This window comes from Pseudophryne corroboree, chromosome 2, assembly GCF_028390025.1.
Source record: "Pseudophryne corroboree isolate aPseCor3 chromosome 2, aPseCor3.hap2, whole genome shotgun sequence".
In the NCBI taxonomy this organism is placed as follows: Eukaryota; Metazoa; Chordata; class Amphibia; order Anura; family Myobatrachidae; genus Pseudophryne; species Pseudophryne corroboree.
The window spans coordinates 573,826,666-573,838,893 of record NC_086445.1 but is presented as its reverse complement, the minus strand read 5'-3'; the positions used below and the strand labels follow the sequence as shown (position 1 = coordinate 573,838,893).

General features: G+C 47.3%; 1 protein-coding gene across 5 annotated transcripts in view; it reads left to right on the top strand.

The window, feature by feature from the left end:
- The window catches only part of ZMYM4 (zinc finger MYM-type containing 4), a 371,597-nt gene that overhangs the window by 184,904 nt on the left and 174,465 nt on the right, over window positions 1-12,228 (top strand). For all 5 annotated transcript variants that reach the window (XM_063954437.1, XM_063954436.1, XM_063954434.1 and 2 more), the window contains exon 3: window positions 2,714-2,775. In XM_063954437.1, the coding sequence (XP_063810507.1) occupies window positions 2,714-2,775 (62 nt within the window). The remainder of the gene's footprint in view (window positions 1-2,713; window positions 2,776-12,228) is intronic.

Genomic DNA, 12,228 nt, shown 5'->3' with positions numbered 1-12,228 from the left:
TTCGGCCCTGTCTATTTTCTTTCAAAAAGAACTGGCTTCACTGCCTGAAGTTCAGACGTTAGTTAAGGGAGTGCTGCATATTCAGCCCCCTTTTTTGCCTCCAGTGGCACCTTGGGATATCAACGTTGTGTTGGATTTCCTAAAATCACATTGGTTTGAGCCACTTCAGACCGTGGAGTTGAAATATCTCACGTGGAAAGTGGTCATGCTTTTGGCCTTGGCTTCGGCTAGGCGTGTGTCAGAATTGGCGGCTTTGTCATGTAAAAGCCCCTATCTGATCTTCCATATGGACAGGGCAGAATTGAGGACTCGTCCCCAATTTCTCCCTAAGGTGGTATCAGCGTTTCATTTGAACCAACCTATTGTGGTGCCTGCGGCTACTCGGGACTTGGAGGCTTCCAAGTTGCTGGATGTAGTCCGGGCCCTGAAAATCTATGTTTCCAGGACGGCTAGAGTCAGAAAAACTGACTCGCTGTTTATCCTGCATGCACCCAACAAGCTGGGTGCTCCTGCTTCTAAGCAGACTATTGCTCGCTGGATCTGTAGCACAATTCAACTTGCACATTCTGCGGCTGGACTGCCGCATCCTGGATCAGTCGAAGCCCATTCCACGAGGAAGGTGGGCTCTTCTTGGGCGGCTGCCCGAGGGGTCTCTGCTTTACAACTTTGCCGAGCTGCTACCTGGTCGGGATCAAACACGTTTGCAAAATTCTACAAGTTTGATACCCTGGCTGAGGAGGACCTTGAGTTTGCTCATTCGGTGCTGCAGGGTCATCCGCACTCTCCCGCCCGTTTGGGAGCTTTGGTATAATCCCCATGGTCCTTACGGAGTACCCAGCATCCACTAGGACGTCAGAGAAAATAAGATTTTACTCACTGGTAAATCTATTTCTTGTAGTCCGTAGTGGATGCTTGGAGCCCGTCCCAAGTGTGGACTTCTGCAATACTTGTATATAGTTATTGCTTAACTATAGGGTTTTTTGTTCTGAGCCATCTGTTTAATGAGGCTCAGTTGTTGTTCATACTGTTAACTGGGTATAGTTATCACGAGTTGTACGGTGTGATTGGTGTGGCTGGTATGAGTCTTACCCTGGATTCCAAATCCTTTCCTAGTAATGTCAGCTCTTCCGGGCACAGTTTCCCTAACTGAGGTCTGGAGGAGGGGCATAGAGGGAGGAGCCAGTGCACACCAGATGTAGTACCTAATCTTTCTTTAAAGAGTGCCCAGTCTCCTGCGGAGCCCGTCTATTCCCCATGGTCCTTACGGAGTACCCAGCATCCACTACGGACTACGAGAAATAGATATACCGGTGAGTAAAATCTTATTTTTATTTTCTCCTGCGCTTATCGCGTCCAGATAGACCAGGCATAGCAGCGTAAAATGACTAAACCAGACCAAAATACTGGGTGCGAAAAGTGCCATCTGGACGCCCAATGAGTCACACTGCGCACATTTCTTCTCGCCAGCATTGGGGTCTATGAGAAGAAATGTTGTTGCTGGCGGTTGTTCACACCAGAACAGAGCCACAATGAAATTGCTCCAGGTGCCATCTAGTGGCAGCCGTTGCAAATATCAATTGAATTAATCTTCTTTGTGTGTTTTAATCCACATAAATAAAAGTAATTTTTTGGGGTTAAAACGGGCTCGAATTGTATTGCCCCAAATTGTTTTTGAATAATTGTCCCGTATGTACCTGCCAGAAAAATAAAAGTGGGCAATTGATCCCCCCATTCCCCATAGTGTAGTAACACCACTGGCATACCCTCCAAATGAACAATAAGGTTTTTAGATGGTTTTTACATAGGCACAAATGAACAATAAGAGACGTTTTTTTTTTTTTTTTTTCTAAAAAGCAGAATAATAATTTAGAATTATGTGGGACATGTATGTCACTCTAAGCAATTCAATTGTTGCTCCATTTAGGCGCCAAGTAGCCGCGGGGCTGACATTTCTTCTAGCAGCCTCCTGAGGTACGAGAAGAAATATGTGTTAAGTCGGCCTAGATAGGTTTAACCGTTTTACCAGGCTAAACCCTGTCTGGGCACAACATGCACAGTGTGCGTGAGCGCTAAACTATCAACTAAATTGTGACAATTTTTTGTCATCTAAACAGTCCAATTTAATTCAATAAATTAATTGGATTATTGTGCCAATAATTGGGTGGTCGGCCTGTTTTCTTTCTATAGTGTCATTGAGCGATCGTTTCAGAGTTTTGTCTGTAAACTGGAGAAATCATTGTTGCAAACACGCTCCTTTGATTATCTGAATGGTTGACCGAGAGTCTCTGCCTCAGTCTCTAGATATGATGCAGTGTGTGGGCATTCCCGTTAATCTGACTATATTTCCAAAGTTTGTCTGTGACTACGTCATCCCTCTTGAAGTCGATCGAACCATTGCATCAAAAGATTGATTGTATACGTGTGTACCCTGCTTTACTGTACAATTGACACCGAATCAGATGCCATACTTGGCTTCATTGATCATTTAACAAGCCATATGGAGGGAAGGAAGGAAAGATCTCTGTGCTGAAGTTCTTGTCCCAAAAGATGAGGAGCAGGACAGAATGTATGGACAGCATTACCAAACAATAACTTTCGAATAGGAACATCTACGCATGTCTGTAAATAAATATTTGTGGTAAATGTGTTTTTTCTGTCTTTGTGTGCCATCTTTTGGAGACTAATCTCAAATCTTTCTCTCCCACATTTTCAGGTCCAATGGAGGAATCCTCGCGAGCACAGTTAGCGGCACAAGCCCCAGATAGCAGTTTCAGGGTAAGGCAATAATTAGTGTGAATATGAGTGTAAACAAACCCATGTGTGTTTACATGACTAGAACAGTAGTGTAATGTGATAGGCAGTTGATGCCTGATAAAAGATTCAGGCCATGGAAATAAACCCAAAGTTTTGAAAGATTTTGATTTGTGTACTAAACTGCCTGGTTACATTAAAAATTAACTTTTTAAATCTCTATAATAACATGATTATACACTACCAGTGAAAAATGTCCCCATTTGTCCTCTACAGATTGAAAATGACACCGTTTAATGTAAAACATAAAATAAATAGACAATTGGAAATAATAATAAAAAAAAATCATATGGGTGGAATTCAGTTGTTAATATCGTGCCCGATCTGCCGTCTAAAGTGATGGGAGATGGCGGACCAATATTCAATTGATATTTTTTCGCGCCCATAGAAGTCTGGTTTAGCTGTGTGAAGCAGCTGTTTGGCGCCAAAACGTGTCTGTTTTCATGCATTTCTGCTCCCCACCCTAGGGGGATGCGAGCTGAAATGCACACGCCAGCAGCCATTCGCGCCCGAAAGTAACTACAACTGAATAGCTCCATTTGGGGCCCCATGTAGTGGCTGCCGGTGGAAAATGAATTGAATTCCGCCCATAAATTCATTTTGTGTAATAACATTCAAAATCAAAATTTTTAATATCTCAAGGTAGACACCTTTTGCAGGTATAACCGCAGAGCATGCTTGTGGCATTATTTCTGCAAAATCATGTTGTTCGGGAACACAAAGTTCCCACAATTGTGTTGCACTTGTAAGTTGTGATGCTTTTCACCCTTTGTGTGTGTGTATACATGTGTGTATATGTATGTATCACACTACAAAGGAAAAGGGTCCCAATGTGCTGCTTTCAGAATATATACCAAAACTTGGATTTTCCTTTTTAAATTATTTCTGGAGGATTTACTGTGGGGGTATAGATAGCTGAGTGAGGAGCCAGCACTTTAAGAAATGTTAGAACTATGACTGGCTCCTCCTTTATGCACCGGCCCCATTCCTCAGTTTTTTAGAAATGTGCCGAGGGAACCGGTTCTCTCTGGCCTGAGCTCAGACGCTTTTCACAAAGGAGGTGACAGCAGTCTCCAATCAAGCTGACACAGGCAGACAGTTTGCCCCTGTATTGCCTGCATCGCTGGAGCCACCTAAAAAGACTTGCACAGCGACCTACAGCAGCGCTGTGCAGGGGACTTGCCCCCAAGATCCACAGCGCACAGGTGGCATGGCAGCGGTGAGCACACCGGCCTTTTGCCGCCAGCAGGGGAAAGGCTGGGAGTACTGAAACTACACAGCTAGGCTTTGTAAGGCAGGCGCTGTCTGAGTGAAGCCAGCAGTGCGGGGAGGGGGGAGCATACAATGGAGGACGGGATGCGTGCTTCTACTAAATCCCGCCACTCAGCCTCCCGCGTACAGCAGTGACTCTTGTGAGGAGCTGCACAAATAAGCACCTGATTTATCCAGCTTGGCACTCTCCCTGCAGCAGCTGCTGAGCCTGACACAGCACTGCACTTTACAGGTGAAACTCAGAAAATTAGAATATCGAGCAAAAGTTCATTTATTTCAGTAATTCAACTTAAAAGGTGAAACTAATATATTATATACACTCCTTACATGCAAAGTGAGATATTTCAAGCATTTATTTGTGTAATTTTGATGATTGTGGCTTACAGCTTAAGAAACCCCAAATCCATAATCTCAGAAAATTTAAATATTACATAAAATCAATAAAAAAAAAAGTATTTTAAATACAGAAATGTCACCCTCTGAAAAGTATAATCATGCATATGTACCAGTGGCGTGCGGTGAGGTCAGTGGCTGGTGAGGCACTACAGCCATAATGTCCGCCGGATCCTGCCGATGACCCCTACCGCCACCGAGCCAATGCCTGCTACTGCCTCTGAGCCAATGCCTACTGCCACCGCCAATGGCTTACAAACTTGCCTACCATCAACTGACCCAGCCCTCCGCCACTAATTTGCATCTCAGTCCGATGCCGCCAATGCCCGCTGCCTGCCTGCCTGCTCATCATACTTGTGATATATTGTACATTTTTATAGAAAAAAAAAATCAAAATGAGTGTTTGGGACTGGGAAGGGAGTGGGAGGAGGACATGAATGCAATTTTGCTGTCCAGGGCATCCATTAACTTAATGAAGAATGGTCTTAATGGGTTAAAAAAAAATTTAAAAAAATTCATGAGGTCCCCCCTCCTAAGCATAACCAGCCTCGGGCTCTTTGAGCCGGTCCTGGTTGTTTAAATACTGTGAAAAAATTGGACAGGGGTTCCCCATATTTAGACAACCAGCACCGGGCACTTAGACTGGTCCTGGTTCCAAAAATACGGGGGACAAAAGATGTAGGGGTCCCCCGTATTTTTAAAACCAGCACCGGGCTCCACTAGCCAGGGACATAATGCCACAGTCAGGGGGACACATTTACGTAGGTCCCTGCGGCCGTGGCATTACCCCCCCCAACTAGTCACCCCTGGCCGGGGTTCCCTGGTGGAGTGAGAACCTCAAGTACCAGCATGCGGGAAAATAACGGGCCCGCTGGTACCTGTAGTTCTAAAACAACAAAAAAATACCCAAATAAAAACACAACACACACACCGTGAAAGTAAAAATTTATTAAAACACACTTACACACTCACACATACTTACCTACATCCCACGCCGGTCACGTCCACTTGTCCATGTAGAATCCAATAGGTGGTTCCTGTAAAAATGAGAGAAAGACTACTTACCTACATCCCACGCCGGTCACGTCCACTTGTCCAATAGAATCCAATAGGGTCGGTACCTGTAAAAATGAAAATTATACTTACAAACGGAGTAATCCACAGAGAGAGAGAAATGAATAAATATTATGCCCTCACTGACGCTGGAAGACGTTAGCACAGACAGGGGAGAGTGCTGCTGCTGGCTGGGATGATGGAGCAGGCGCCCCCAATAGTTATGAGCCCAGTAGCTGTGCCCCCCAGTAGCTGTGCCCCCCAGTAGTTGTGTCCCCTGTAGCTGTGCCCCCTGTAGCTGTGCCCCCTGTAGTTGTGACACCTGTAATTGTGCCCCCATTAGCTGTGTCCCTTGTAGTTGTGCCTCTTGTAGCTGCGCCCCTTGTAGTTGTGCCCCCTGTAGCTGCGCCCCTTGTAGTTGTGCCCCCTGTAGCTGTGCATCAAACACACACACACAAAAAATAAAAAAAAATACACACACATACATACTTACCGCTTCTGCTGCGCTGTCCTCCGTCTCCGTCCACCGGCTCCTCACTACTATGGGAGAGACGTCATGACTCATGACGTCTCTCCCATAGCAGCGCCGCTCAGACACTAGGGGTCAATTATGACCTCTAGTGTCAGCCCACGGCGCCTGCTGCAGCCGGGAAGGGGGATCTCTAGTGATTGGACAGCGGATCCGCTGGGCCAATCACATCTGGGGGAATGACAGGGGCGTGCATTCATCGGGGCTGATTGCACGCCCCTGTCATTGAGGCATCAGTAAAGGTGCCGCTTCCCTGTACTTTTTCAATGGGCTTTCACAGCCTATTGCTGCGCCTTGCCCCCTGCCCGCCCCCCGCTGCCCGGACTGTAATGTTAGGTGCGGGATGCACCTCTCCCGCTGCCACCCAGCCCAACATTTTCACCGGGGGAGGGGGGGGGGATTATTAAAATAATAAAAGAATATATTTATCACAGACTCTGTTATAAATATCTTCTTTTTATTATTTTCTCTGACGTCCTAAGTGGATGCTGGGGACTCCGTCAGGACCATGGGGATTAGCGGCTCCGCAGGAGACAGGGCACAAAAGTAAAAGCTTTAGGATCAGGTGGTGTGCACTGGCTCCTCCCCCTATGACCCTCCTCCAAGCCTCAGTTAGATTTTTGTGCCCGGCCGAGAAGGGTGCAATCTAGGTGGCTCTCCTAAAGAGCTGCTTAGAGTAAAAGTTTTGTAAGGTTTTTTATTTTCAGTGAGTCCTGCTGGCAACAGGCTCACTGCTACGAGGGACTTAGGGGAGAAGAAGTGAACTCACCTGCGTGCAGGATGGATTGGCTTCTTAGGCTACTGGACACCATTAGCTCCAGAGGGAGTCGGAACACAGGTCTCACCCTGGGGTTCGTCCCGGAGCCGCGCCGCCGACCCCCTTGCAGATGCCGAAAAGTGAAGAGGTCCAGAAACCGGCGGCAGAAGACTTTTCAGTCTTCATAAGGTAGCGCACAGCACTGCAGCTGTGCGCCATTGTTGTCAGCACACTTCATAGCAGCGGTCACTGAGGGTGCAGGGCGCTGGGGGGGGCGCCCTGGGCAGCAATGAAAGTACCTTATTCTGGCTAAAAATACATCACATATAGCCCCTGGGGGCTATATGGTTGTATTTAACCCCTGCCAGGTCTCAGAAAAACGGGAGAAGAAGCCCGCCGAAAAGGGGGCGGGGCCTATTCTCCTCAGCACACAGCGCCATTTTCCCTCACAGAAATGCTGGTGGGAAGGCTCCCATGCTCTCCCCTGCACTGCACTACAGAAACAGGGTTAAAACAGAGAGGGGGGGCACTGATTTGGCGATATGACTATATATATTAAAATGCTATAAGGGAAAAACACTTATATAAAGGTTGTCCCTGTATAATTATAGCGTTTTTGGTGTGTGCTGGCAAACTCTCCCTCTGTCTCCCCAAAGGGCTAGTGGGGTCCTGTCCTCTATCAGAGCATTCCCTGTGTGTGTGCTGTGTGTCGGTACGTGTGTGTCGACATGTATGAGGACGATGTTGGTGAGGAGGCGGAGCAATTGCCTGTAATGTGGATGTCACTCTCTAGGGAGTCGACACCGGAATGGATGGCTTATTCAAGGAATTACGTGATAATGTCAACAGAGACGGCCGGCAAACAAAATAGTACCTGTCCAGGCGTCTCAGACACCGTCAGGGGCTTTAAAACGCCCATTTACCTCAGTCGGTCGACAGACACGGACACTGATTTCAGTGTCGACGGTGAAGAAACAAACGTATTTTCCTTTAGGGCCACACGTTACTTGTTAAGGGCAATGAAGGAGGTGTTACATATTTCTGATACTACAAGTACCACAAAAAAAAAAAGGGTATTATGTGGGGTGTGAAAAAACTACCTGTAGTTTTTCCTGAATCAGATAAATTAAATGAAGTGTGTGATGATGCGTGGGTTTCCCCCGATAGAAAATTATTGGCGGTATACCCTTTCCCGCCAGAAGTTAGGGCGCGTTGGGAAACACCCCTTAGGGTGGATAAGGCGCTCACACGCTTATCAAAACAAGTGGCGGTACCGTCTACAGATAGGGCCGTCCTCAAGGAGCCAGCTGATAGGAGGCTGGAAAATATCCTAAAAAGTATATACACACATACTGGTGTTATACTGCGACCAGCGATCGCCTCAGCCTGGATGTGCAGAGTTGGGGTGGCTTGGTCGGATTCCCTGACTAAAAATATTGATACCCTTGACAGGGACAGTATTTTATTGACTATAGAGCATTTAAAGGACGCATTTCTATATATGCGAGATGCACAAAGGGATATTTGCACTCTGGCAGCAAGAGTAAGTGCGATGTCCATATCTGCCAGAAGATGTTTATGGACACGACAGTGGTCAGGTGATGCAGATTCCAAACGGCACAAAGATGTATTGCCGTATAAAGGGGAGGAGTTATTTGGGGTCGGTCCATCGGACCTGGTGGCCACGGCAACTGCTGGAAAATCCACCGTTTTTACCCTAAGTCACATCTCTGCAGAAAAAGACACCGTCTTTTCAGCCTCAGTCCTTTCGTCCCCATAAGACCGCTTCTGCCAAGTTCTCAGCATGACGCTGGGGCCGTACAGGACCCCTGGATCCTACAAGTAGTATCCCAGGGGTACAGATTGGAAAGTCGAGACGTTTCCCCCTCGCAGGTTCCTGAAGTCTGCTTACCAACGTCTCCCTCCGACAGGGAGGCAGTATTGGAAACAATTCACAAGCTGTATTCCCAGCAGGTGATAATCAAAGTACCCCTCCTACAACAAGGAAAAGGGGTATTGTTCCACACTATATTGTGGTACTGAAGCCAGAAGGCTCGGTGAGACTTATTCTAAATCTGAAATATTTGAACACTTACAAAGGTTCAAATCAAGATGGAGTCACTCAGAGCAGTGATAGCTAACCAGGAAGAAGGGGACTATATGGTGTCCCGGGACATCAGGGATGCTTACCTCCATGTCCCAATTTGCCCTTCTCACCAAGGGTACCTCAGGTTCGTGGTACAGAACTGTCACTATCAGTTTCAGACGCTGCCGTTTGGATTGTCCACGGCACCCCCGGTCTTTACCAAGGTAATGGCCGAAATGATGATTCTTCTTCAAAGAAAATGGACGACCTCCTGATAAGAGCATGGTCCAGAGAACAGTTGGAGGTCGGAGTAGCACTATCTCAAGTAGTTCTACGACAGCACGGGTGGATTCTAAATATTCCAAAACCGCAGTTGTTTCCGACGACACGTCTGCTGTTCCTAGGGATGATTCTGGAAACACTCCAGAAAAAGGTGTTTCTCCCGGAGGTGAAAGCCAGGGAGTTATCCGAGCTAGTCAGGAACCTCCTAAAACCAGGAAAAGTGTCAGTGCATCATTGCACAAGAGTCCTGGGAAAAATGGTGGCTTATTACAAAGCGATTCCATTCGGCAGATTCCACGCAAGAACTTTTCAGTGGGATCTGCTGAAAAAATGGTCCGGATCGCATCTTCAGATGCATCAGCGGATAACCCTATCTCCAAGGACAAGGGTGTCTCTCCTGTAGTGGTTGCAGAGTGCTCATCTTCTAGAGGGCCGCAGATTCGGCATTCAGGATTGGATGCTGGTGACCATGGAGGCCAGCCTGAGAGGCTGGGAAGCAGTCTCACAGGGAAAAAATTTCCAGGGAGTGTGATCAAGTCTGGAGACTTTTCTCCACATAAATATACTGGAGCTAAGGGCAATTTATAATGCTCTAAGCTTAGCAAGACCTCTGCTTCAAGGTCAGCCGGTATTGATCCAGTGGGACAACATCACGGCAGTCGCCCACGTAAACAGACAGGGCGGCACAAGAAGCAGGAGGGCAATGGCAAAAACTGCAAGGATTTTTCGCTGGGCGGAAAATCATGTGATAGCACTGTCAGCAGTGTTCATTCCGGGAGTGGACAACTGGGAAGCAGACTTCCTCAGCAGGCACGACCTCCACCCGGGAGAGTGGGGACTTCATCGGGAAGTTTTCCACATGATTGTGAACCGTTGGGAAAGACCAAAGGTGGACATGATGGCGTCCCGCCTGAACAAAAAACTGGACAGGTATTGCGCCAGGTCAAGAGACCTTCAGGCAATAGCTGTGGACGTTCTGGTAACACCGTGGGTGTACCAGTCGGTGTATGTGTTCCCTCCTCTGCTTCTCATACCCAAGGTATTGAGAATTATAAGACGTAGAGGAGTAAGAACTATACTCGTGGCTCCGGATTGGCCAAGAAGGACTTGGTACCCGGAACTTCAAGAGATGCTCACAGAGGACTCATGCCTCTGCCGCTAAGAAGGGACTTGCTTCAGCAAGTACCATGTCTGTTCCAAGACTTACCGCGGCTGCGTTTGACGGCATGGCGGTTGAACGCCGGATCCTAAGGGAAAAAGGCATTCCGGAAGAGGTCATTCCTACCCTGGTCAAAGCCAGGAAGGAGGTGACCGCACAACATTATCACCACATGTGGCGAAAATATGTTGCGTGGTGTGAGGCCAGGAAGGCCCCACGAAGAAATTTCAACTCTGTCGATTCCTGCATTTCCTGCAAACAGGAGTGTCTATGGGCCTCAAATTGGGGTCCATTAAGGTTCAAATTTCGGCCCTGTCGATTTTCTTCCAGAAAAAATTGGCTTCAGTTCCTGAAGTCCAGAAGTTTGTCAAGGGAGTACTGCATATACAACCCCCTTTTGTGCCTCCAGTGGCACTGTGGGATCTCAACGTAGTTCTGGGATTCCTCAAATCACATTGGTTTAAACCGTTCAAATCTGTGGATTTGAAGTATCTCACATGGAAAGTGACCATGCTGTTGGCCCTGGCCTCGGCCAGGCGAGTGTCAAATTGGCGGCTTTGTCTCACAAAAGGCCATATCTGTTTGTCCATTCGGACAGGGCAGAGCTGCGGACTCGTCCCCAGTTTCTCCCTAAGGTGGTGTCAGTGTTTCACCTGAACCAGCTTATTGTGGTACCTGCGGCTACTGGGAACTTGGAGGACTCCAAGTTGCTAGATGTTGTCAGGGCCCTGAAAATATAGGTTTCCAGGACGGCTGGAGTCAGGAAAACTGACTTGCTATTATCCTGTATGCACCCAACAAACTGGGTGCTCTTGCTTCTAAGCAGACGATTGCTAGTTGGATGTGTAGTACAATTCAGCTTGCACATTCTGTGGCAGGCCTGCCACAGCCAAAATATGTAAATGCCCATTCCACAAGGAAGGTGGGCTCATCTTGGGCGGCTGCCCGAGGGGTCTCGGCTTTACAATTTTGCCGAGCTGCTACTTGGTCAGGGGCACACCCTGACTGAGGAGGACCTGGAGTTCTCTCATTCGGTGCTGCAGAGTCATCCGCACTCTCCCGCCCGTTTGGGAGCTTTGGTATAATCCCCATGGTCCTGACGGAGTCCCCAGCATCCACTTAGGACGTCCGAGAAAATAAGAATTTACTTACCGATAATTCTATTTCTCGTAGTCCGTAGTGGATGCTGGGCGCCCATCCCAAGTGCGGATTGTCTGCAATACTTGTACATAGTTATTGTTACAAAAATCGGGTTATTATTGTTGTGAGCCATCTTTTCAGAGGCTCCGCTGTTATCATGCTGTTAACTGGGTTCAGATCACAGGTTGTACAGTGTGATTGGTGTGGCTGGTATGAGCCTTACCCGGGATTCAAAAATCCTTCCTTATTGTGTACGCTCGTCCGGGCACAGTATCCTAACTGAGGCTTGGAGGAGGGTCATAGGGGGAGGAGCCAGTGCACACCACCTGATCCTAAAGCTTTTACTTTTGTGCCCTGTCTCCTGCGGAGCCGCTAATCCCCATGGTCCTGACGGAGTCCCCAGCATCCACTACGGACTACGAGAAATAGAATTATCGGTAAGTAAATTCTTATTTTAATCATTATGATATGTACTCAGTACTTGGATACAAGCCTGTATCCAGTCAAACTACAGGGTCTGTGACTTTGCTGGGGGGAAGGATGGGGTGGAGGGACCCTTGGGGGGCGGGATTTGTATTGTGCTCCTTCCTCTCTATTGCTGTGTCCTAATTCTTGCTACTTTTCTCCTCACTTTGTCTGTGTTGAGATTTATTTTAAATATATATATATATATATATATATATATTATACAGTTGTGCTCATAAGTTTACATACCCTAGCAGAATTTGTGATTTTCTGGCCATTTG